This window comes from Zophobas morio, unplaced genomic scaffold (genome assembly GCF_036711695.1).
Source record: "Zophobas morio isolate AGI-343-1 ecotype UQ-CSIRO unplaced genomic scaffold, CSIRO_AGI_Zmor_V1 ptg000030l, whole genome shotgun sequence".
Taxonomy (NCBI): domain Eukaryota; kingdom Metazoa; phylum Arthropoda; class Insecta; order Coleoptera; family Tenebrionidae; genus Zophobas; species Zophobas morio.
In genome coordinates this window covers 10703655-10730985 of record NW_026972135.1, presented here as the reverse complement: position 1 = coordinate 10730985, position 27331 = coordinate 10703655, and the positions used below count along the sequence as shown (strand labels likewise).

Genomic DNA, 27331 nt, shown 5'->3' with positions numbered 1-27331 from the left:
TCAGAGACTACCTTATCGCAAACGGCCGAAAACGAGCGTCAACATTTTCGTCTTCCACAAATTCTGGAAAGTCCAAAAACATCAAATTCGTGGGTTTTCTTTCTTAATAATATACACCCCTTCATAAATTATTTATTTAGTATACAATAAATCAAGTTTCATAAAAATACATTCACTTCTTCAATAAAAACCTCTTCCCCTTAACGGTTCTATTATTATATAATATCGAGTTTCGAAAATCGTTCTTATAGAACTTGCTACCGTTCGGACTTACATTTACATTATTTCCTTTCGTTTTTTTCTTCTCCGGACTACTTTTTTCACTAATTTTCGAAGGCTTAAAAGTCCGTGTGGCAACTTTCCACTCTTCATTCACTTTACTGTAATCAAACAAACGCATTCCAACCTCGTTTTCTTGCAGAACGGCGTCTTCCAAAGTATGCGCAGGCGCATCAACAGCAACTTTTTCTTGTTTCTTAGTTTTCGATTTGTTCTTCTTTCTTTTTTTTCGGATAGGTTCTTCACTAACTGTACTATTGCAATCCAGTCGTTTTCTTTTTAATTTTTTGCTACCATTAAAATAGTTTTTAAATGGACTAGAAGTCGCAGCTTTTGACGTTTTAGTTGGCGAAATTTTCTCAGTCCAGTCAGTAGACGTTTCCGTTATATTTTTTTGATGGTTTCGTCTTTTACGTTTTTTTCTGCCTTTGGTTGCTACTGATTTTGGACACTCGGTAATAACCGAGTTACAGTTATTTGTTGTGTCTTGGTCCTCTGTAGTTTTTATTTTAGCGGTCAAAATTTTATGAACTTCTAAACCTAAATTTCTGACGTCAACATCCGAAATTTTTATATTCTCCAAAATTACTATCTTCTTATTTGTGTTTTCTTCCTTAGGTGATTCCACTTGATGAGAGGACGCTTCCATAGAATCCGACGAAAGACATTTGTTTTCAGAAATCTCTGTATCTCTTCGCTCGTCTAGACTTTGACCAAGATTCACATGTTCGTTACAACTCTCTGATTTTGTATTACTTAAGTCAGAAATTTGGCCACTATCATCGGTATTTTGTGGACCAGCTTCCGCGTTCGCAACATTTTCATCACTTTCTTCAATTTGTGTCTCACCACAATTTTTATTTTCTTCTAAATCAGAACTTTCACTTCGTTTCTTATCCGTGTTCTCTGCTTCAACCAAGAAATCTACACCCAGATCCTTTGTCTCCAAGCTGTTTGATTCGTTGGTATTTTTATGTTCTTCTAAAGGCGCAATCAGGTTGTCATTTTTCTCAGCACCAGAAAGCTGATTCTTCTCCTCATCACTTGAATCCACAAACCGGATTATCCTCGATTTCTTCCGTTTCTTGACAACTTTCTCCTTCTTCGGTATTTTTACTATTTCGTCATCACTGCCACTACTCAACTGGATGATGCGTCTCCTTTGCCTAGGTTCTTCCACTCTTTCTTGACGTTCTTCTATTGACAGATCATATTCGTCACCTGAGAGAAGTACGTTCTTTTCTTCATCATCATCAATAAACGAATCGTTCTCATATGATTCATCATCACTGATTTCTGATTCTGTTGTGTTGATTTCTTCGCCAACTTCAACAATGTCATTACTTCCTTCTGACGGAGTATCTTCTTCTCCTTCTTCAGCCATTCCGTCAATGAATTGATTCTCCTCAAATTCATCTTCACTTTCAGACGAACTTTCAATGTCCACTAGCAACGCGTCAATCTTACGTTTTATGTCTTTTTTCCTCGCCTCCTCTGATTCACCTCCATTGACATTGTTTCTTTTGACAGGTGTCATACTTTCTTCGTCACCGTTACTAGCGCCACCTATACTGTTTTCACTGTTTTTGCTAGAACCGCAAGCTTCACAGTTAGATATTTTTTCTTTTGTTAATTTTGCGACTATAAAATTTGCTAAAGGACTAAAAGGCTTCTTTTCTTCCATACTGTCGTCACGACAATGCATTGCTTCGAACAGTTTTTGTCTCATCCTACTTAATAACATCGGATCGGTAAACTCCTCTGGTGGTGTATAGCATCCATTTATTTCACTTGTGTTTTCTACAAATTTAAGAACTTCAAGATTTTTCTGGCACGTTGAACACCGTGGAATTGAATTTGTGTCTAAGTTTATTGGTTTATCTTCGGTAAAAGTTTCACTTGCGCCGGTTTTGTCTGTAAAGATGCGACCAATATTAATGTGGGTTTTAAATTTAGAATTTTCTGATTTACCAGCTTCTGAATTTTGTTCCACGGATTCAGACACCGGTGTGTGGTTACAAAGACCCGAATTTGTTACAGTTGATTGTTTCTTAGGTGTAGATGTCAGGGGCATTGGCTCTGTAAAAATATACACTAATAAATACACAAGTTAGGCGGAATTAATTAAAAACTCATCATATTTTGCACATTTTGGGTTGAATTTACTCGGCAAAATTTTGAAATGACGTCATCAATTTTTTGGAGAGGATAAGCAAATATATTAATTAAAAATTTATCGTGATTTAAAACCTCTGGAAGATTTCAAAGCATTCGGTTTTGCATCTGGAGGTTTCGGGTAAAAACTCAACACGGAGTCATAAACTACATGTGTAAGACTATGATATTTTCGATTTTTCAATTTTTCCATTCTTTAGTTTTTCAATTTTTTTATTTTTGTCGACATTTCGATGTTTGATTTTTCAATTTTCGTACTTACCAATTTCTCGATTTTCCTATTTTTCGGTATCGAGTTTTGAGATTTTTCAATCTTTTGATTCTCCAATTTTCCAATTTTTCACACTTTCGATTTCCCGATTTTTTTATTTTCGATTTCTCAATTTTCCGATACTTCAGTTTTATGTTTTAAATTTTTGACTTTTTGAATTTTGATTTACCGATTTTTTAGTTTTTCGATTTTTTAATCTTTTCAATTTCATTTTTTTCTATTCTTCAGACTGGAATTTTCGATTCTGGAAATTCTCGAAGTTTCGAATTTTGATTTTCCGATTTTTCAATTTTTCGATTTTCAGTTTTCAATTTTAATTTTTGATTTCGCGATTTTTCAATCCATCAATTTTTCCAATTTTCGATTTTTCAATTTTTCAATTCTTCAGTTCTAGACCTCAATTTTTTACTCTTCGATTTCTCGATTTTTCGAATTTTGATTTTCCGATTTTTTAGTTTTTCGATTTTCAGTCCTTTCGATTTTAATTTGTTTTACTTTTCGGTTTCTCGATTTCTCATTTCTTCGATTTTTCAATTTTTACTCTTCGATTTCTAGAATTTTCGATTTCTGCAGTTCTCGAATTTTCGATTTTTCAGTTTTTTGATTTTCAATTTTTTTAATTTTTATTTTTTTTTATTTCTTGAGTTTTCGATTTCTAGATTTTCAATTTTTTAATTGTTCGACTTATCAAAGATTTTAAAATTTCTTCGATTTTAATGTATCGAATGGTCGATATTTCGGAATTTATAATTTTCGAAATTTCAATATTTTCAATTTTTCCTTTTGAGGTCTGAAATTTTCGATTTTACAAAATCGAAAATTCTAAAAACTAAAAAAATAGATTTTTCAAAATTTGAATTTTCAATTTCGATATTTCGAATTTTCAATTTTGCAAATTCTCGAATTTTTGAATTTTGGATTTTTCTAAATTCGAATTTTCAGTAATTTTCACCTTTGGATTTTTAAATTTTCGTTTTGAGTTCTGAAGTTTTCGATTTTTCGAAATAGAAAATTCAAAAAATTGAATAAATAGATTTTTCAATATTTGAATTTTCAATTTTACGTTTCGATGTTTCGAACTTTCAATTTTGCGAATTCTCCAATTTTCGATTCTTCAATTTTTCGATTTTTCACATTTTCTATTTCCCGATTTTTCAGTTTTTCGATTTTTCAATTTTTCGACTGCATTCCACGATTTTTCAATTTTAGGAATTATCGAATTTTCGATTTTTGGGATTTTGATCTTTCGATTTTTCAGTTTTTCGATTTTCAATCTTTGTAATTTTTGATTTCTCGAGTTTTCTATTTTTCGATTTCTAGATTTTCAATTTTTTAATTTTCCGACTTTTCAAATTCTTTACAACTTTTTTCGAATTTCAATGTTTCGAATTGTCGACATTTCGGAATTTCCAATATTCGAAATTTCTATTTTTTCAATTTTTCGAAATTCCGATTTTTAGTTCTGAGTTCTCAAATTTCCGAATTTTTTTCGAAAATTGAAAATTCGAAAAATTGAAAAAACAGATTTTTCAATATTTGAATTTTCAATTTTACATTTCGATATTTTGGATTTTCGATTTTCCGAATTCTAGAATTTTCGATTTTTCAGTTTTTTTTGACTTCTCGATTTTAAAATGTTTCGATTTCTCACATTTTCGATTTCCTGATTTTTTTATTCTAAATTTTCCGATACTTCATCAGTTTTGGGGTTTTTCAGTTCTTCGATTTTACAATTTTTGACTGCATTTTTCGATTTTTCAGCTTTTCGATTTCTTTTTTTTTCTCAATTTTTAATTTGATTCTTCAATTGTCGGCGTTTTTAAATTTTCGTTTTTTGAGTTTTCGATTTTTTTTCAATCTTTCCAATTTTAATTTTGTTTACTTTTCGATTTCTCAATTTTTCGCATTTTCGATTTTCAGTCTTTGAATTTTTGTTTTTTTTTTAATTTTTCGACGTTTCAAAGATTTAAAAAAATTTTTGATTTCCAATGTTTCAAATTGTCGAATTTCGAGGGATAGGAATTTCCAATCTTCGAAATTTCAATTCTTTCAATTTTTCGTTTTGAGTTCTGAAATTTTCATTTTTCAAAATCGAAAAGTCGAAAAATTGAAAAAATATATTTTTCAATATTTGCATTTTCAATTTTACTTATTAATTTACTTTTAATATTTTGAATTTTCGATTTTGCGAATTCTCGAATTTTCGAATTTTGGATTTTTCTAAATTCAAATTTTCAGTATTTGCACTTTTCGATTTTTCACATTTTCGATTTCCCGAATTTTTTTATTCTTCGATTTCTCAATTTTTCGATAATTCAGCTTTACCATTTTTCAGTTATTCGGCTGCATTTTTCGATTTTTCATGATTTGAGTTTTGGAATTTTTCAATTTTTGGCGTTTCTAAATTTTCGGTTTTCGATTAATCAATTTTTCAATTTTTCGATTTCTTGTTTTTCTGATTTTTCCGTTTTTCGATTTTTCAATTCTTTGATTTTTGGATTTTCGATTTTTCAACTTTTTCATTCAGTTTTATTTAAACTTCGATATTTTACTTTACGATTTCTGGAATTTTCGATTTTAGGAATATTCGAATTTTCGATTTTTGATTTTCGGATATTTCAGGTTTTCGGTTTGCAATCTTTGTAATTTTTGTTTTGACTTTTCAAGTATTTTAAAATTTCTTCGACTTGTCGATATTTCGGAATTTCCAATTTTCGATTTTTCAATTTTTTCAATTCTTCGAATTTTCGATTTTTCGTTTTGAGTTCTGAAATTTTCAATTTTTAAAAGCGAAAATTCTAAAAATTAAAAAAATAAATTTTTCAATATTTGAATTCTCAATTTTACATTTTTGATATTTCGAATTTTGGATTTTTCTAAATTCGAATTTTCAGAATTTTCAATTCTTCGAATCTTCAGTGTTTCGATTTTTCACATTTCCGATTTCCCGATTTTTTTTATTCTTCGATTTCTCAGTTTTACGATTTTTCAATTTTTCGACTGCATTTTTCCATTTTTCATGATTTTAGTTTTGGAATTTTTTTTTTCAACATTTGGCGTTTCTAAATTTTCAATTTTTTGAGTTCTCGAGTAATCAATTTTTCGACTTTTAGGTTTTTCGATTTTTTGATTTTGCCATTTCTCGATTTCTTTTTTTTTTCAATTTTTCAACTTCTCCGTTTTTTGATTTTTTAACTTTTTAGATTTTTAGACTTTAGAATTTTACAATACGTCGGGTTTTCAATGTTTCAGTTTTCTAATTTTTTCAGTTTCTCGTTTAATCAATTTTTCTTCGATTTTTAGTTTTTCAATTTATCGATTTTTCAATTTTTCAGTTTTTAAATTTTTTGATTTGTATGCATATTTCTATGTTTCGATTGCACGATTTTTCAGTTTTTCGACTGTCTTTTTCCATTTTTCAATTTTTTACTCGTCGATTTCTCTTCTCTAATTTTCGATTGAGAATTCTCGAGTTTTCGATTTCTCGATTTTTAATTTTTCGACTTTTCAAAGATTTTAAATTTTTTTCCATTTTCAATGTTTCGAATTGTCGATATTTCGGAATTTCCAATTTTCGAAATCTCATTTTTTTCAATTTTTCGATTTTTCGTTGAGTTCAGAAATTTCCGATTTTTCAAAACCGAAAATTCGAAAAATTGAAAAAATAGATTTTTCAATATTTGAATTTTCAATTTTACATTTCGAGATTTCAAATTTTCGTTTTTTCCGAATTCTCGAATTTTCACTTTTCGATTATTCAATTTTTTTAATTTTTGGATTTTTTGCCTTCTTGGCATTTCGATTTTTGATTCTTCAATCTTCGTACATACTTTACAATTTCTCGATTCTTTTTTTATTCTTCGACTTCTCAATTTTCCGATATTTCAGTTTTTCGATTTTTCGATTGCACTTTTCGATTTTTCAATTTATCATGATTTTAGTTTTTTATTTTTTTGATTTTGCAATTTTTCAATAGAAATTTACAATTAAAAATATTTAATTTGATTTTTCAATTTTTGGCGTTTCTAAATTTTCGATTTTTTGAGTTCTCGATTAATCAATTTTTCGATTTTTTTATTTTCCCATTTGTAGATTTCTCGTTTTTTCGATTTGTCTGGTGTTTAATTTTTCAACTTTTCCGTTTTTTAATTTTTCGGTATTTTTTGACTTTTCGACTTCTCGATTTTACAATTTTACGATACGTCAGGTTTTCGATGTTTCAGTTTTGTAATTTTTTCAGTTTCTGGATTATTCAATTTTTCAGTTTTAAAATTTTTCGATTTCTCGATTTCTTTCGATGTATCGAGCCCTCGGCTTTTCGAATTTTCGACATTTCTGCTTTTAAATTTTTCGAGTTTACAATTTTTTGAAATTTCGCTTACACTCGCTAACTAAAAATATACTGAGCATTTTCTATTTGTAATTTCCGTTTCAAGACGATCATATTTCTGAAGTATTTAAGATAAAAATGGCCAGATTCTGTTGAATAAAAGAGATATTGTTTATAGTGATAACCTGAGGTCATTTTCTACAATCAGCTTTAGCACTAAATTTGATGTATTTGTTTCTATTTTTGAGATACAACTTTTTTTATAAATTGCCAGATTTCTAGAATTTATTGGAAATTACTATTACTATTTACTGTTCGAAGTACATTTTCATGGAAATCCAGAGAAATAAGAGCTTCTTTTCAGTTTATCCAAATTAGTCAAATGATTACCTTTCTCTACTCTATTTCTTATATTGTTATGGGACTTTTTGCAAAAAAATCACTTATCATTTTTAACCATTTTACAAATAAGTAAAAATTGCAGCAAAGATCACTAACTTCTCTTGCTTAAACTAAGTACTTCTATAACTATTCCTTTGATATGATTAACCAAAATAGCAGACTGTTTATTCTGAACATATTTAAATAACACTTCATTGATTGATATCTTCATTAACAATCAAACAAATGGTGCTTTACATCCATACTAAACCTTCCGATTGTCCTCCTACAATTAAAAATCACTCGTATCTTGCAAGAGCAACTTAATAACTACCACCGTTTTCATAATAAACCAAACCAATTGTCTTCATTTTTGGCAAGATTGTTAGTACTCTTAAAAAAAAACATGTTACAGTTACCTTACTTTTACGTTACTTTGAAGCTGGCCACACTTGTCTTTTACACCACAAAAACAAACTTCAACACTACTTTTGAAACTATTTTAAATTAACGTTAGTGGAAGAAACACGTTTTTTCTTGGACACTTGGAGAAGTGAGGTTATGTTCCCACAACGCACTTTCCTGTCAAGGCTGGTAGACAAAATTACACTCACGCACGTGGGGAAATTTAGAACGGTATTTGTTGTTTTCACTTTTTCATGTCATAAATAAGGGGTTGGTTTTTCGTTTGTTGGTACTAATTATAGTTTATGTGGGCTATTTCACGAACACGATAATAAATTTTGGCGCTCAATCGTAGGTCAATAATTTTAACGTGAGTAGGTATAATGTTCGTAGGCTAATTGTGTGGAAATCTAAATTGGCGGCTATTTTAAATGTAGCAATCAACTAATTTATTATCCGTTCACGACCGTTATATAGTAGGGTTGGCCATGAAAATCTAGTGAGTTTGTTGGTATTCGATGCAGAAGAATAAAAATTCCCTGAACTTTTTTCGTTACGTTATGTTTTATTATAGAAATATAAACACTGTTGCCGATACTTTCAGTTTTCAGTAGCAATGACCAAGTTAACGGTATCCATTTCTTAGAAAGCATAAAACTTTACGCTATTTAAAAATTTGGTGCAAAGTAACAACGTGGATGATCTAACTAAAATTATACTTATTTTGTTGTATGTCAGGTAGTTTTTCACATACTGCCTTGGTAAATTTAGAACGGAAGATGCGTAAAAATATCACCCCCCAACAAGCTACAATTCACTCGATTTCCATTTTTTCGTTATGAAAATCTGTATCATCACCGTCATTTTCAAATTCAGATTCTAAATCAGATTCACCTAGCGAAATAATGAAAGGAGGTATAGATTCGTCCGAAAGATTTCCCATATTTTTTTCCCAATCTGCCAATATATATAGAAGTTTTTCATAATGTTTACAAAGATTTTGCCACATGCTTAGAGTACATTTAGAAAGCGCCTCAAGCCATAAATTCTCCACCCTATTTTTTAATGAAGGTTGAGAATTTATATGCTTGTTGTAATAGTTCTTACAAAATCCCCACGCCATTTCAATTGGATTATATCGACAATGGTACGGAGGGGCTATTTTTAATTTCTTGCGTTCGAGATAGAAGACATATGGTCTACTTTCTAATATTTTAGAATACACACTACTATCCCCATCGGTAACTATTTAGCGTATCGAACACCGTGTACTTCTTCACTTACCCTAAACCCTTCAACGATTATTGCAGATTCCACACTACTAGAGCTTCTACAACTAGCGAAATTTTTAAAACAAATATGCTCTTTTTTTTAATTTTTTTGAGAAGAGCAAATTAAACAATATTTATTCAAAACTCCTTATAAATATAACATTTTTTGATATGGTAATCAATTATAGCTGCTGCCCACGATAATGAGTTGAATTTTCTTCCAAAAGACCGCTTACCCCAAGTTCCGTCGGCTGTAACCGTTAACCTACAACATTATGAACATTTTGTGGTTGAGGATTATCTCTCACATTGAAAGTTGCCGCATTATTGAATTGGGATTCGATGGTTTTGTTCCATATCCACTTTAGCAAACTTAGCCCTCGTTTTTTTTTTTTTTGGTTTTACTGATGATTTTAAGATCTCACCACCTCCTTTATTACTGTAACGACCCATGATGATGCTATCAAAGATTGTTAATTACTTATCACCACTATATAAAAGTTATTGTAGTCACTGTTTTTATAACTAATATTACACCACTATCACTATTGTACAACTATAATCGACTATAAAATCGTCACTGTTTCTATAATCTTATAGCACTATTTTTATGAAATTGATGATACCGCACAAATGCACTAGACTCGTTCGAAATCAGCTACAAATAAAAATTCGATGCTAACTGCAACAACTTTTAAATGAAAATTTGCATTGGTGGGAGAAAATATCTTATTGGCTACATGTAAATGTAAATTTTGGTTCCCCGATAATTACCTGCGGACGCAAATCTTTTAATCTTTAATAAATAGTCCTAAATACTTAGAAGGGGGCGACAAGATAATGCAAATTTAAAATTATGTCTGTAATTGCCTGTTACTTGGCGTTGTGATTTGCAGATTAAATGGTGGACACTCCCATAAAATTTTATTGCCGGATTATAAGGGTTTAAAAGGATGCGCTCTATCGGCTACCTGCTATGGATTTGAGTGGACCAGAAAAATGGCTAAAGTTTGGTTGACCACAAATTTTAAATATTCTGCCCTACTCAATTATTATTTATTAAGATATTTTATTTCTGTAAAGTGCAAGGGATTTTTTAATACAATTTCTACTAACGTACCTTTTTGAAAATTTAAAATTCATCCATAAATAGCGAAAAGCATATAATCTCATACTCACACAATTTTAACGCGTTGTTTTTTTTTGACTACAAAATTTAAAAAACGGAAAAGCAGTCTGGCTAGAGTTTTTTACGCTCATTTCAACGGTGTGAAGTTTATTACAATCGGACGTATACTTTTGGCAAAAACTTGGGCAGAAGTTTATATGTAGAGAGCGGATTTCTAGGTTTAATGCTTTTTGTGAAAAATGTAAGCACTTCAAAACTTTTTTATATCTGTAACTATGATACAGTTTGGATTCATTTGACACATTTTTTTTATGCTAATTTGCTTTTTTTTCAATTTTATGCATATTAAAACTCATATGCCTATTTAATGCTTTTTTCGACGAATATGAGTTTTAATGCATATTTTGTTCAAATGCCGGCCTTTTCAGGATGACAAATACTTGTTAGTTAGCCGTATCGGATCGTATGCATTTTACCCGGACTTGACCATTGAAGTACACTTACTCAAGACCCTTTCTGTGAATAGGTTCCGGTCGTTTTGGTAATAAAATTTTATTATAGGATTGGAAAAATACTCCATAGATTTTATGACTTTAAATCCTTACTTCCGTTGATAATGAATTAAAGCTTTTAACCAGATGTTCTTTTCCGGCATTTTGCGGCAAGACCGTTGAAGATTTTCTAGAAAAAAGGATTATTGTACGCAACTACCTACCTTAAAAGTTTTCTAATGGAAACTTTTAAGTAAATGAACCGTTTATTTCACAACCATCAGTCTATCGCATCTGTCGTAGTACAGTGTTATACGTGGTTCTCCCTTGTTACATGTTGAGTTCTTTTTGGTAATATTACTAATGTTTTAAAAGAATGTCGAAAGTAAAATCGACGCCGGATGAGTGGATAAGGGATTTTCCAGAATTAAAATTAGAAAACAACAAAATATTCTGCAGAGCTTGTGTGAAAACCGCAAGCTCACTAATTTTTTTTATCTATTTTCCTTTGTTAATCCTGTATATGTACGTTGTTTTAGATTCAAAGTGATAAAAAATATAACGTGACGCAACATGTCAGAACGGCTCTTCATGTAGAAAGGAAGAAAATGTTTGAAGCTTCTAAAATTAAACAGCAGACCATACATGAATGTGTTGCATCTACTTCCACAAAAGATGAACAGTTTCAGTTTAATTTCGATTTATGTAAAATGATGATCCAGTCCAATATACCTTTAAAAAAATTGGAGAAAGGCCCTCTTCAAGAATTTCTTACAAAACACTGCAATAGACAATACATATTCCGGTTGAAAGTACTCTCCGAAAAAATTATGTACGCCCAGTGTTTCAGCAAGTTTACAACGAAATTAAACATCGCATTGGAGATAATTATTTATGGTTCGCTGTCGATGAAACAACCGATAGTTGTGGAAGATACGTGGCAAGTTTAATTGTTGGAATCTTAAATGAAAATTTCCCTAGTCGAGGGTATGTAGTAAGTTTGAAAATGTTAGATAAAACAAATGCCAATACGATTACAAGATTTGTAAATGACAGTCTTACGTCACTATTTTTGCCAAATGTCGTACCGGCGAATAAAATTTTATTGATGATCTCGGATGCAGCTCGTTATATGTTGAAAGCAGGGAATAATCTAAAAATATTGTACCCCAATTTAATTCACTCTACTTGCATTGCCCACGGTTTAAACAGAGTGGCTGAAGGAATACGTTTGCAGTTTCCTACTGTTAATAAATTAGTGACAAATGGTAAAAAGATTTTTGTTAAAGCCCCACTAAGAGTGCAACATTTTAAGGAAAAATTTCCAAACATACCATTGCCCCCAGAGCCGATTATGACGAGGTGGGGAACATGGTTACAGGCCACATTTTCTTATTACAAATATATCAAAGAATTTGAGGAAGTAGTTACGGAGTTTAGTGAAAATTCTTCTCAATCGATTAAAGATTGGATAAATATTTTGGAAAACAAAGATTTGCGACAAGATCTAGCTTTTCTAAGAAGCAATTATCAATTCGTATGTGAGGTAATAGAAAAGTTAGAAAAACCCAACATGTTGTTGGTAGATGCCATAAACTTAGTGAAAGAATTTAAACAACAAGCAAACGCAGTAAGGGGTGATACTGGTACTAGAGTATCTCAAAAACTTGACGAAGTGTTAAATAAAAATGCAGGTTTCGGTGTTCTTTCCGACGTTGCTCGTGTTTTACAAGGCCAGAAGGTGGAAAATTTGGAGTTAGATTCAACATTAGTTGCGAAATTCAAATTTGCGCCAACAACGAGTGTGGATGTTGAACGCACATTCTCCAATTTTAAACACATTTTAAATGATCGGCGAAAAATTTTTATAGTGGACAACTTGGAACATATTACAATCATAAATTGTTTTCAAGAAAACTGAAATACGTGTGTAAAATATAAAGTCTAGGATTATTGTAATAGTATTTTGTCCAAAGTTCTAAGAAGTGTTCTTTGATTTGTAATATGATTATGTTTTTAATGCTTTTTTGCTTAAAATAAAACTTTTTTAATGACAATCCAACTCGAAAATTCTTAACCAATACAATGGCAGAATTGTTTGAAATTTGTCCAATGGCATTCACCGAAAAATTTTTTCAGTGAAAAAACATTCTTCTGTCAGGCAACAACACTGTTTTTCAGCGAAATAAATTATGTCAAATTAATTTGTCAAACTTGTCAAATGAACTTTAATAAAAAAAAACGATAATACAAATTACTTTTCTGTTGGCGTTAAAGCCATAATCTTCCAAAATACTGGCCACCTCGTTCATTTCGACTGCTTTATTTAGAGAAAACTTGCGTATTTCACAAAATTCTGTAAACTGCTTCCAAATTGAATCTTGCGTTCTTGCGGTCTTTCGGCACTGACTTTCTTTCACTGCATTTCGAATTTCATACACAGTCTTATTACCAAATCTTGCTCCCAGAATTAAGAAAATCAACCAGCAGCACACACAAAATTTGATGTTTAGAAATTTATTTACGTTTTATTTTGTTGTTTTGTTACTATTTAGACTAAGTAGGTATGGTTACTCAACGAATACGCTAACTATAAATTATGTGAATTATTGTCGGTAAAAAGTAAATAAAAATTTTCTCTTTGGATTGTCAAGCCGAATATAACTCGTGATCTGATTTTTTCTGCAAAATTTGTGTGAAAATTAACTCGTAGCTGTTGCTTTTGGAAAATCACACTCGTCTCCTTCGTCGACTCGTGTGATTTTCGTCGCAACAGCTACTCGTTAATTTGTGTCACAAATTTTGTCGGAAAAAATCAGACCACTTGTTATATTATATTTGAAAGTGTTATGCTTATTTAATGCTTTTTTGCTTAAAATAAAACTGTGTTATTGAAAATGTTGTGCTTATTTAAGGGCTTATTCTTAATTTTTTTGTGCTTATGAATCCGCTCTCTATTTATATGTATTTCCCTATACTGAAATTATGCTTTAGCTCACCCTTAACCATCCAATTTTGAAAAATTGTCCCATCCATCGTTTTATGATAATCTCTATCGTTATTTTTTGAATTTAAAAAAACTGTTGCAACCATCCAAGAACCTCGTTGAACAACCCGCGTGGAGAATAGTAAACCTTGATCCTTCACTTTTAATTTTGGTGGGACTGCTTTTTAGATCAGTGTCGTGCACCCAGCGACAAATGGACGAACCATTTTGATAGATCCATGTTTCATCCAAATACACGAAATCAAATTTTCACAAGAATTTAGAAACTGTAAATATGTTCTCAAAAAAGTAATTTTGGCTGCAGCGACATGTTTTTGTCACATAGAATTTTGCGACCATTTTACTTCCCTGTGTTTATAACCCATTGACTTAAGAGTTTTGTATAATGTGGTTTGCCCCCCTTTCAATTCCAACTGTTCGCCGGAATATGCCAAAAGAGTATCTACAGTGAAATATTCGTTTTTTTCATTGTTGCCAAATTTGTCGTTGCAGGTCTTTCCGAAACATATAATTTGTAAATAAATCCGTTGGTTTTCGCTTGCCAGATAGTGATGTTTTTAAATTTTGGTCCCCCGTTGATAAAATGTTCGCCACAGTTGATGTTCCCACCCGAGGGGTAAACTGCAGAGGAAATCAATTGTACACGCTAGAGGAAATCAAAGGAAATCACAGGAAATCACAGGAAATCAAAGGAAATCAAAAGGAAATCAACGAGAAATCAAGAGGAAATCAATGAGAAATTAACGAGAATTCAACAAGAAAATAAAGGAAATCCAAAATCATCACAGCAAATCCAGTTAAACTAGATATTTTCTAGAACTAATAAACGTAACATTTACGACATAAATCATAGCATTCATCTTAAGAAAGAAAATGTCAATTTAATCATAAAAGTGGAGATTAAATAACCTTTTAAGGACATAATGATAGAAAATTCCAGTATAATATCATTAACTGACAGCATGATATTTCAGCTTGACAAATATTAAAGTTGTAGTTAATGAAGTGCAGTTCCGATGAGAAATGATACATTATATTGCTTTATACCTACAAACCAAATTTATAATTTCACCCCAAATTAGTTTTTAAAAACTGAGTTTGTGATATGAGGTCCCAAATTCATTAAGTTCAGGTCGTGCAAAAATCTTACTGATGATATGTTCTTGCCTTGGAAGTTTAGCTCTCAAACTTGTGAGAGTATGTTTAGAAGCCTTAGATCAATGACCTCAACTTTTAGCACAATTTTTAATTTTGTTATAAGAGATATGTTGCATCGAAGTCACAGACTGCAAACTATAAAGAACATTAAAAACGATTTGGATAAGAAATTCGTTTTTCCTAGAGAAATCAGGGAAAAAAGTTCAATCATGAAGAGAGATTTTGTGATAAATGATGACTTAGGAAACATTTCAGATAAAGATATACAAATCACCGTAGAATCAGCTTTACGGAATTGTCTGCGTGACACTGAAGATTTAGGAATGAACGTGATAGATTTCAACTATGTATTTTTGCCTCCGTGTAAAGACAATAAATGCAATGACGAAGTTGAAGATGAAAAATTACAACAATTCTCAAATAGCCATGAAACGTAACTGTTTTCAAAGTTTGGAAAACGATCCAGTTGACCAAGATGAAGATTTGCTGAATGATCTTTGCACAATTTCGTACGAATCTAAGAAATTTGACAGAGACATACACCTTAGAAGTTTTGATAGTGACGATATTTTTGTTGAGAAAGGTGATCTAGTCAGAATACGCTTAGATAATACAACAAAAGTTATACAAAATTCTTCACTTTGCTGGCTGTTAGACAATGAAAAGGATCGCGTCAGTGTGGATCGTCTCAAAAGATTTATTCAAAATAAAAAATGTAATAGTAGTAGAGTTAACTCAGAAACAGATACCTGTCTTCAACATAAAGATGCATCTCAAACATGGTCTCCTTCTACCATGCATCTCAAATTCAAAAACCAGTCCAAATTGGAAAACAAAAAAGAATCTATAATATATCAAGTGACGCAAGTGACTCATCTGATTTAGACAACCCAAGTAGTATCGAATATGATGACAGCACGGACACCGAAATTTTGAATTCTTCCAATTATTCTGATGATTTGAATCCTCGTTTGAATCTCAAGGCTGAAAATAGTAAGACTGATCGTTCTAAACCAGACTTAAATATAGACGATTATATTATAGTACAATTGACAACTCAAAAACAAAACAAAAAATGTTACATTGGTAAAGTGTTATCACTTAACCCTATTTTTTGTGATTTTTTGAAAAGGAATCCAAAAATTCCGGATGCTTTAATGTTTCCGGACATTAAAGATCAGGGGGAGATTCAAGAAAATGAATATATAATGAAACCACCTCCACCTCAGGTACTCAGAAGAGGCAGTTTAGTTTTTGAAAAAAAAAATATTGAAAAAATATTTCATTTAATTCTAGTTCTTTTTTAAGTGATGTGATTAAAATTTGTGATAATGTAACCTCAACCTGGGTCGAGATTTGTACAAGTATATATCGTAGAGAATACTAAAGTAAGAAACTGTGGAAAATTCTAGGTGCCCATGAACACTTTTAAAGGGGAAAATTACCTCTGAAAATATATCAAGTGGGGTTATCCACTCCTTCATTGTGCAAAAAAAATTCTTAAGTGTTAAATTTTGCATTTCAAAAGTTTTTTTCTAATATGCTTCATTTGAAAGTTGTGAACAAAAAATTGAAAGTGTTATCATCTGTATTTATGGGTAGGTCTGTATTTAGCACAGTTTTTTATTTCAACATCATCTACAATATATACACAAATCTCGACCCAGGTTATGGGGTAAGTATTTTTTAAGAAGTTGTTTTATTTTGTGATATTTTCTTATGATCCAACAGAAATGCTTTACTTTTATGTTTAGAGTTCCCGTTTTTTTAACATTTAATAAAATAAATGAAACTACTTGTTTTTTCTGTTTATGCTACTATAATAAATGAATAAAGCCAATTTTTAAAAAGTAATGACTTAAGTTATTATTATAAGTTCGATTTAGTAGGTCAAACTTTACCATGATTTTGTATGCATAATACACAGATGAACCTAATAGAATGATTTTGGACTATTTGGTATTCATTAATTACCTCTGTGAACGTATGAGCCAGTCGTTATTGCCTCATAAGTATGAGTCACTGATAAGTAAAAACTGTTGACGTAACTAAAAATATCCTTGGCCTTATGTACTTTTAATTTCGTAAAGTCAAAAGCAAAATTTCATAATATAATTTATTAAAAAATTAATAATAATATATACACTGGGTTTCAAATAAAATGCACCACCTAGAAGGGGTAGGCCTAGAATGTTGAAATTTGGTGGAGAAGACTGTTGCATATAGACAAACATTTGATTAAAATTTGAATTAAAAACTACAACTTGTTTAGATAATATACCGGGTGTTATTCGATTTTTATTAATTTTTTGATTATGTTTTAAAGACACTTGAGTAAGATTCTTTTGCAATTTGACTTGACATTTGTCGTGACTGTGCTTGCAAAAATGCTACGAGTTCGCACACGAGGTAATTTTCAACAAATAACACCCATTGAAAGAGGGCGAATTATTGGGTTGCATGAGGCTGGTTTACCATTTCGGGAAATCACCAGAAATCTAGGCCCAACGCATTCGACGATATTAAGAACAAGTCGAGTATGGAACAACGACGAGCTACAAATGTGTAGCAGGGGTAGCGACCGTTTCAGAGTCACCCAAAAACGCGAAGATCATTTGCCAAGAAGAAGTGTTATTCAATACCCTTGGTAACCATAACGATCAGTCGGGATGGACCGGATGACACCAATTGGGCACAGAATCCGAGGTGTACCATCTACCGCCAAATTCGATCCTTTGGCTTGAGATCTTATGGTCCAAACTGTAAACTTCCCTTACCATAAGAACACAAAACTACCAGGCTTCACTGGTACCAAGAGAGGCAGCAATGGCTGTAATAGTGGAATGTCATAATGTTTAGAAACGAGTCTAGGTTTTGTTTATGGCACTCTGATGGACGCATACGTGTTCGAAGGCCTCGAGGCCAAAGGTAAAATCTGGAATTTGTACAGAGACGTCATATCGCTCTAACACCTGGAGTAATGATATGGGGTGGTATACACATCTGTTGAAGTACCCTCTTAGTGTTCATTTCAGGCACGCTAAATGCCCGACGCTACATCGATAACGTGTTAAATCAAATTCTTTTTCCTTATCTCTAGAACCGTCGAAGAACATCTGTTCAACAAGATAATGCGTGGCCTCATGTGGCCATATTAACTTAAAGAGTGTTTGAAGAAAATAACGTCATTTCTTACCCTGGCCTGCCCGATTACCAGATTTATCCACAATCGAACATGTTTAGGATGTAATGCATAGAAGGCTGTGCAATTTACCACATCCTCCAAAGACTTTGGAAGAATTGCTACAACAAATTCAAAATGCCTAGAATGAGATACCCTGACAGGCAATAAATCATCTCATTTTAAGCATGCCTAGAAGAATACAGCCTTGTATTCGCGCACGTGGAATTTTAACACATTATTAACATTTCTTGTGTTAGACATTTTATTTTTTCTTGAAATTTTAATCAAATGTTTGTCTATATGCAATAGTCTTCTCCACCAAATTTCAACATTCTACGCCTACCCCTTCTAGGTGGTGCATTTTATTTGAGTGATTTAAACGAACTAATTTGTACACACCAGACATTTTTAATTTCAAAATTAAAATAGACCATAAGGTTTTCTGACTGAATGTGCAAAAAATCTAGAATATTGCATATGTCCACTTTTAGAACAAACATTTGACCCAAGAAAGTGTAAAATTCGAACGTATACTTCCTCTATTGATTTAGACATCTAAAACCTCGATTTCAGAGTAGCGTTCTTTTTGTAAGTAAAATCAGATTTTTTTCTTAAACATTTCAGTTTGTTGCTTAGCAGCACAATACATTTTATTTATTTATTTTTTTCGTCTAAAGGGAAAGCACTTCAGCTTACCTAGTCACCGTACGTTAGTAAACACTTGTAAAAAAAAGTTTAAATTCAACATCATTATCGGCAAAACAAAAAAGTCAAGTTAAAAAAAAGTTAACAAACGCCCTGTAGTACATTATGTAAACAAATTTTGAGGAAATCAAAAGGAAATCATAGAAAATCAAGAGGAAATCATAGGAAATCAAGAGGAAATCAAAGGAAATCACAGGAAATCAAAGAAAATTACAGGAAATCAAAGGAAATCAGAGGAAATCAAATGAAATCGGGGGAAAAAAGATCTTTTTATTGCAATTTTTTGTTGCAGTAAAACTATTTTAGGCATTTTCTTTTTAAATAATGTCGCAATGATCTATGAATCTGTCACAATGACAAATTATCCATGCTGAGAAAATTAAAACATTTGTTTACCTGATTAAAAAATTGCGTCTAATGATTCTGATCTAATTTTAGAAAAGTGGCAATCCAGCTCAACCAAATGTCAATCAGACTACTAACAGACAAAAAACTAAATCATCAAATCAGTTTATCCATCTTAAAAAAAATATATCAAAGCCTACTTTACTATATAAAGATCGTGAATGGATAATAGAAATATCGCACCAAAAGAGTTACTTGTTTTGGGTACCGGTGGAAAACCTGAGGCTTCCAATTTTTACCCTCAACTGGTAGCATGCACCTACCTGCTTAATCAAGTTGTCTTTAAAATTGCTGAATGTTGCCGTCTCGTTGTGATGATGGACCAGTGTGCACAAATGTCACTCATAACCTAACTTCCTGAAGCTGTTCTTGTGGTTGTCGCTTGACAAGTAGATTTGCTGCTTATCTCAAGGAAGCGGCAAATGCATTTAAAGCGTGATTACGTGTAAGTGTTCTAGTTATATGAATAATTTTTTCGTTTGAGTGAATAAAAATGCCATATAGTTTTTTTATAAATGTTTATTTTTTTTTGTAACTGAAGTTTTTAAAATAACATTTCAATATAAATTATACGTGTGTTATGGCGTCCGAAATTGGACCGCAAATCGGTTGTGATCCGTGAATCTTTTTGTTTTTTACCAAACTATTCCTTCTATTTTATTAAAACACCTTAAATGGGACATAACAATAATATCTATAACCACGATTAATAAAGTTATTAGTTCAGCGCGTAAGAACAATCAAACGTCCGCGTACATTGTTAACTTTGATCGATAATACTGATACGAATGTAACACACAAATAGAAATCAAAAGGCAAAGAAAGAAAGAAAGTGAAGTCGCCCAACCAATCGACCATTACTCATAGTTACAGATAGAATTTTACGCGGTAGCCTACTTAATAACATCTATTTTTTTTTACCAATGAATTTTATAGAACACATTACCTTACCTAATATTATAATGTACAGAATACATCAGCTGCCAGATTTTTGATGGCCTAATTGACGTCATAATCCTCGAGGAACAAAACAAAAGTGATAAGACTATGACTAAAGGAAAATGTCTTTGGTATATGTTTCGTTTCGTGTTCGTGTGAAAACGCAAATTTTTCACGAGAAATAAAACAGGCAGTTGATATAGTCAATACACAAACAGCCAGATTCTCGTCATGTTTGCATAAACAAACATAAAAAGAATACACACAATCTAGGTATATAAATTTTTTTTCTCATCAATATATAAAACTTTGAAAAGTACAAACATGACAAATGAAAGGACAAATAAAGCTAAAAACTGGATGGCAGATTTTCGTACTTTCAAAAGTTTTCTTTTTCAAAGAACAAAAAATCTGCTCTGATTTTTTTTGAAAGTGTAGGTGTTTCGGAAATAAAATAGAACCCTTATAACTACGAAATCATGGTTAAAAACGGTGCAAAAGTTTCTCAAAAAAATTCAGAGCCGCAATAATAATAGTAATAATAATGTCCAGCATTTTAATAATTTAAAAATCTCCAATACATACATAAAATTTTCGCAACATTAATCTTTTTTTTATTATATAATTTATAGTATCACTAAAAAGCTAGTTTCTGAGTTTAATAATACAATCTGGGAAAGTTTGGGACGAGGATGGACGATTGCCCGTCAAACTAGCATATACGAAATAAGCTGCATCCACAAATGCCCCGAACATAATTAACCACAAAACTGGCAGTTTTCATTAGATAAAGTAGTACTAGGAGGGGAGCGTTTCGGATGTTGCGCACTTCATACAACGACAAACGAGGTTCTTGTTGCGTATTTCTAACAAAACAATAGCAAGAATCCAAAAAGTACCGCTTTTTAGCCTACAGCAACTACGCACTTTAATTCGGCAGCTGCCCACCCTCGCAGAGTCCCAAAAATTAAAAAAGTTGACTAGTTATCTACAAAAATAAAAATCTAAATAAAAAACATCGTGGCAGATAAGAAGATAAAACTGTCAAAAAAAACTTTTCATATAATTATCATATTTATATAATTTTTTATACATATAAAATTTTGATGCAAAAACGTTCTCAAATTATAAAAAATAATTTAAAACTTTTCTAATCACAATATTTTGTAAGAATGTATGCTGAGCTAAGACCCGTGAAAGAGCTTTCACCAACTGATTCATAGACTCTGGCTCAAAATTGGGGCACCACAACACGAATAAAGCCATAAGAAAAAACAAAAACCAACACCTGCGGTGCTAAATGAACGCGTTTGTCGATTCACGATTGCAATCAGGATCCGCCTTGACAATACTTTTCTAATATAGAAATTGTACAAGAGCATTTTTTTTGGGTCAACCTAACCTCGAAACAAGGAAAAGCACAAACGAATACACTACGACTACATAAATCAGATCTGTTCTACTACACCGTAACTGAACAGTACACCACTAAATTATCACAAAGCATATGAATTTTCCACGATAAAATACAACACAACATCACAGAATATACGCTAAACTTGACAAAATTAAATAAAGTCGAACACCCAAAAATTCACAATCTCGGCCTGTTTTCTGGTTCCTCTAAAGTGGTGCCCCCTTCCGTGGATTTTTGTTTTTGTTTCTTTACCGACCAACAACTTAAAACGAGCTAAATAAATAATTTAGTAATATTTCGTAACATATAATAGAGAATCTAACATTTATAGTGTTTGCAACACTGCACAGAAACCCAACTCACAACTTATCATACGGCGATGGCAACGTCTCTTCCTGCACTCATGCTGAAAGATCACACGGTGAGAAACGCACAGATGAGACCTTGTCATCGCTCCTGTCCAATTTTATAATTTGTTATTATAATAAATCTAATAGTCTAAAATGGCCAACTAGCCTACTTTAAACTTGTCCCGGTGTCCTGCTGGGTGTTGTTGCCAACCTGAAACAACAAAAAAAACATGTCACTACTATCGATATGTGGCGCCATCTAGCAAAAAGTGTTTACGCTATTTTCGTAAATTCGTAGTAAAATCAATATTAGACGAAAGTTTATTTTATTTTATAAATTCTCGGTAGGATAAATTTCTAATTTAAATGAAAAGGTATGCGAAGTTTGGAGAACGTCGAAAGTATGCACAGAAATATTTTTCCGGTTCGGCGAGATAAATATTTAGGGTTGATTTAAAAAAAACAAGGAAGTTTCTATCATCACCCAAAAATGAAATATTTAGAGACTGCCAATTTATGGTGTTATTGGCGTTACGTGTGAATGTAAGATTTATTTTTTCTTTATTAAATTAAAATGTTCTCATACCGTTTTCTTAGAGCGCTGAAAACTCTCATAGTAGTCAAAGTAAAAATAAAATAAAAGTATTAATTTTTTAAGTTTCACACCACACATTTTTTATTATTATTGTTACCCAGCTTACGCTTGGGAATTATCACAAGATTTTTTTTATTTCCCAAACATAAAGACATTCAATTACTCCCTAACAAAGAGTCGTTAGAAATACAGGGTCTTGAAAAATAACCAAAATAAAATTTATATTTTGTGCCTACTTGACTTCAGGGATGTTGAGGTTTCTATGACGCTAGAAGATTCAGAACTGGCAGGCGTTCGTAAGACGCACCACGTGATTCAACTGTCAGAGAATAGAAAACACATATAAGTAATGCATACTTTTTCACAATAACAATTTTACGTCCATTTTGGGTTACAAAGATCCACAAAGCACATCTTAAAATTTTCGAAAGCTTTGTTTACCACTCGTTACAAACATATTTATTTTAATATACACAATGAAACTTTCATTATAAAGCAATTGGGTTCTCTGAATTTCTCTAAATGACAGGTCGATTCTAAAAACATATTTTGATAATTAATTTTTAGTCATGTGATAACCCGAAATGTCCAAGTAATCGATTTGGTGGTTTAAGACCTTATATTTATCTAATGAAAAAAGAAAACTGGCATTTCAGAGCCCGTAGAATACAAAGATAAATAAAGTTTGTCTGCTATTTCATGCGTACATAGTTTCTATACAAGAAGCTTACTCAAGGTTTTGTTTTAAAGTAAACTTCTCCGTCTTGGAAATATTAATACGCTATTAAGGTTGTACTTTGAAATTTATCTCCACGATTAAGCATTGGTTATTACTTTGTTCAAGCATCGTGAATAATTTTGTGGAACATTCCACAAAGTTTGCATTCTCCCTTTTAAGCAATTTTGTGGTTAATTATTGTTTTGACTAAAATATATATCGATAGCGATTTAATTTCTGCGATTTCATGCACAATTTAACGTCACACGATAACATTTACTTAACAATCAGTTCAGTAGTTTTGGATTTTATTTACGTGTGTCACAATATTCCTTGGTATTTCAAGAAAAACATTCTGAAATACGTCAGAGAATTCCCACGATGTTGCTCCAAAGGATGATACAAGAAAGTAGTAGAAAACAGCCGGCCATTTTGATTAATGTTTTCTCGACGTTTCACAGTGCGTAGAATACGAAAATATCAGTCTCCCGTTTCTGAATTTTGCCTCTCAGCGCCTACTTATCTGCTGTATTGATTACTGTGAAAATGTAGGTATGTACATACTTTACACAGCAAAATTAAATTTACGATCAAATTCTGTTTTTTCGAAAAATTATAAAAGTAAAATAAGCCTTCTTCACATTGTAGAAAAAAACAAAAATAGATATATTGGAGATCCAACCCAATATTGCATAATAAGAATTATAATAATAATAAACAAAATCAAGGCAAATTCATAAACCACGAGTACAGGAGTATGTTATTTGATATAAGTTATATGGTATGTGCTAAGCAAAATTTTCAGTTGACGGCATCAAATTGTTGGTGGAGGTGAATAGACAAATTTTGGTTAGTGTTTTATATATTTTATATATTCGAAAAATTGAAAAATCTAAAATTTAAGAATCGAAAAAGTGAATAATCAGAAAAGTAAAAATTCGGGAAATTGAAAAATCGAAATCCTGAAAAATGGAGAAATCAAGAAATTGTAAAATCGAGAAATCGATTAGTGGAGAAATTAAGAAATCAAAAAATCGAAACATCTAAAATCGAAAAATTGAGAAATTAAAAAATTTAAAATTCAAAAAAAAAAAAACTGAAAAATTGAAAAAGCAAAAAATTGAGAACTCGAAGAACGGACAAATTAAATTAGAGAATCGAAATACTGAAAAATACCAAAACTGACATGGAAAAATTGAGAAATCAAAAACTTGAATAATTCGAAAAGTCGAAAAACCAAAAAACCGATTAATCGAGAAATTGAGAAAACGAAAATTTAGAATCGCCAAAAATTGAACAATAGAAATACATATCGAAGAACTGATAAACTGAGAAATCGTAAAATCTAAAATTTTAAAACTTAAAATATTAAACAATTGAAAAATCAAGAAGTAGAAACCTCACAAAATCGAAAAATTGAAAAGTCTATAATTTAGGAAACGATAAAATTGAATAATCAAAAAGTAAAAATTCGAGAAAACGAAAAATTGAAGAATCCAAATTTTGAAAAATCCTAAAACTGAAATTTTAAAAAATTGAGAAATCAAGAAATTGTAAAACCGAGAGATCGATTAGTGGAGAAATTAAGAAATCGAAATATCGAGAAATCGAAACTTCAAAAAATTGAGAAATTGAAAAATTTTAAATTCAAAAAACCAAAAATTGAAAAATTGGAAAAGCAAAAAATTGAAAAGTCGAACGGAAAAATTAAGAAATTGAAAAATCGAGAAGTAGAAACCTCAAAAAATGGAACACTTGAAAAATCAAGAAATTGAATCATCAAAAAATCGAAAAACTCAAAAATCTAAAATTTAGGAAACGATAAACTTGAATAATCAAAAAAGTAAATATTGGGGAAAACGAAAAATTGAAGAATCCTAAAATTCAAATACCATAGATTGAGAAATTGAAAAATTGAAAGACCGAGAAATCGGAAAGACAAAAAATCGATTAGTCGAGAAATTGAGAAATTAAAAAAATCGAAAATTTAGAATCGTCAAAAATTGGAAAATTAAAAAATCGAAAAATGGAAAAATTAAAAATTCGAAAAACCGAAAAATTGAAAAATCAAAAAAATCGATTAGTCCAGAAATAGAGAAACCGAAAAATTGAAAATTTAGAAACGTCAAAAACGAAAAATCTAAAAATTGACGAATAGAAATATGTATTGAAAAATCCCAAAAATTTAAAAATTGAAGAATCGAAAAATTGAAAAATGTATGATTTAAAAAACGAAGAACTGAAAATAGAAAAAGTAAAAAATCGAGAAATCGAAAAGTCTAAAAATGGAAAAAATTAAGAAACTAAATAACGAAAAATCTCATAATTGATACATTGACAAAATTGAGAAATCGACAAAATGAAAAGTCGAAAATTTAAAAACGTCAAAAATTAAAAATCGAAAAAATGAAGTCGAAAAATTGAAAAATCTAAAATTTAAAAAATCATAAATTGAAAAAACAAATTTAAAAATAGAAAAATTGAATATTCAAAAAAAACTAAAAATTCGAGAAATCGAAAAATTGAGGAGTCAAAATTTTGAAAAATTCTACAATTGAAATACCAAAAATTGAGTAAAAATCGATTAGTGAAGAAACTGAGAATCCGAAAAATCGAGAAAGAAACATCAAAAAATCCAAAAATTCAGAAATGCCAAAAGCTGAAAAAATGAAAAATTGAAGACTCGAAATATTGAAAAGTCCCAAAACTGAAGTGTTAATAAACGGAAATATTAATTTTAAATTTTTCAAATTTTGAATTAATCAATTTGATTTTTCAAAAAATGTAAAAATCGAAAAAACGAAAAATCAAGAACTTAAAACTTCAAAAAATTGAAAAATTGTATAATCCAAAAAGTAAAAATTCGAGAAAACGAAAAATTGAAGAATCAAAATTTTGAAAAATCCTAAAAGTCAAATACAAAAAATTGAAAAATTGAAAAATCGAAAAGTCAAAAAGTCTATTAGTCGAGAAATTGAGAAATTAAAAAATCGGAAATTTAGAAGCGTCAAAAATTGGAAAATTACAAAATCGAAACATCGAAAAATTAAAAACTTGAAAAATTTTAAAATTCAAAAAACGAAAAATTGAAAAATCGGAACAGTAAAAATCGAAAAATCGAAAAACGGAAAAATTGAGAACTCGAAAAATTCAAAATTTAGAAACGTCAAAAATTGAAAAATCGAAAAATTGACGAATAGCAATATTGAAAAATCTAAGATTTAAAAAATGAAGAATTGAAAATGAAAAGAATAAAAAGTAAAAAAAAAATGAAAAATCCCATAATTGAAACATCGACAAAATTGAGAAATCGAAAATTTGCAAAATCTAGGAATCGAAAAATCTAAAATTTAAAAACGTCAAAAATTGAATAATCGAAAAATTGAATAATCAAAAAAGTAAAAATTCGAAAAATCAAAATTTTGAAATATCCTAAAATTGAAATATCAAAAATTGAGTAAAAGCCGAATAATCAAAAACTGAGAAATTGAAAAATTGAAAGATCGAGAAATCGAAAATTTAGAAGCGTCAAAAATTGGAAAATTAAAAAATTGAAAAATTGAAAAATTAAAAAATTGAAAAATCGGAACAGTAAAAATCGAAGTCGAAAAACGGAAAAATTGAGAAATCGAAAAATTCAATAATCGAGAAATCAAAAAGTCGAAAAACCAAAAAATCGATTAATCCAGAAATTGAGAAACCGAAAAATTGAAAATTTAGAAACGTCAAAAATTGAAAAATCGAAAAATTGACGAATAGAAATATTGAAAAATCCAAAAATCTAAAAATTGAGAAATCGATGAAAAATTGAAAAATCGAAAAAATGAAGAAACTAAATAATGAAAAATCCATAATTGAAACATCGACAAAATTGAGAAACCGAAAAATTGAAAATTCAAAAACGTCAAAAATTGAAAAATCGAAAAATTGACGAATAGCAACATTAAAAAATCCTAAAAATATAAGAATTGAAAATAAAAAGAATAAAAACTAAAAAACAATGAAAAATCCCATAATTGAAACATCGACAAAATTGAGAAATCGAAAAATCGAAAATTTAAAGTCGTCAAAAAATTGAAAAATCGAAAAATTGAATAATCAAAAAAGTAAAAATTCGAGAA

General features: G+C 30.5%; 2 protein-coding genes across 7 annotated transcripts in view; both read right to left on the bottom strand.

Annotated features, from left to right (window-relative positions):
• Positions 1 to 119: 119 nt before the first annotated feature.
• LOC135138104 (uncharacterized) lies at positions 120 to 19518 on the bottom strand. 3 transcript variants are annotated; one of them, XM_064067965.1, is made up of 3 exons: positions 19455 to 19518; positions 2251 to 2358; positions 120 to 2193 (listed from the first exon to the last, which is right to left on the bottom strand). In XM_064067965.1, the coding sequence occupies exons 2-3, from the start codon at positions 2351 to 2353 to the stop codon at positions 173 to 175; spliced, it is 2124 nt and encodes a 707-aa protein (XP_063924035.1). In that variant the 5' UTR covers positions 2354 to 2358; positions 19455 to 19518; the 3' UTR covers positions 120 to 172. The 3 variants fall into 3 exon arrangements, with proteins under 3 accessions (XP_063924035.1, XP_063924032.1, XP_063924034.1); XM_064067962.1 differs by lacking the exon at positions 19455 to 19518 and adding an exon at positions 7856 to 8155; XM_064067964.1 differs by lacking the exon at positions 19455 to 19518 and adding an exon at positions 7861 to 8155.
• A 174-nt stretch (positions 19519 to 19692) lies between these two features.
• Positions 19693 to 27331, bottom strand: part of LOC135137998 (transcriptional activator protein Pur-alpha) — a 32025-nt gene continuing 24386 nt past the window's right edge. For all 4 annotated transcript variants that reach the window (XM_064067803.1, XM_064067806.1, XM_064067804.1 and 1 more), the window contains one exon: positions 19693 to 22108. In XM_064067803.1, coding sequence (XP_063923873.1) covers positions 22064 to 22108 — 45 coding nt within the window. In that variant the 3' untranslated portion in view covers positions 19693 to 22063. The remainder of the gene's footprint in view (positions 22109 to 27331) is intronic.

Excerpts from the sequence above, each read along its gene's own strand:
- LOC135138104 (XM_064067965.1), bottom strand. The coding sequence starts at position 2,353 with ATGCCCCTGACATCTACACCTAAGAAACAATCAACTGTAACAAATTCG. Across the intron at positions 2,194-2,250 it reads GGAACAAAATTCAGAAGCTG|ACAAAACCGGCGCAAGTGAA; the intron begins GTAAATCAGAAA and ends GCATCTTTACAG.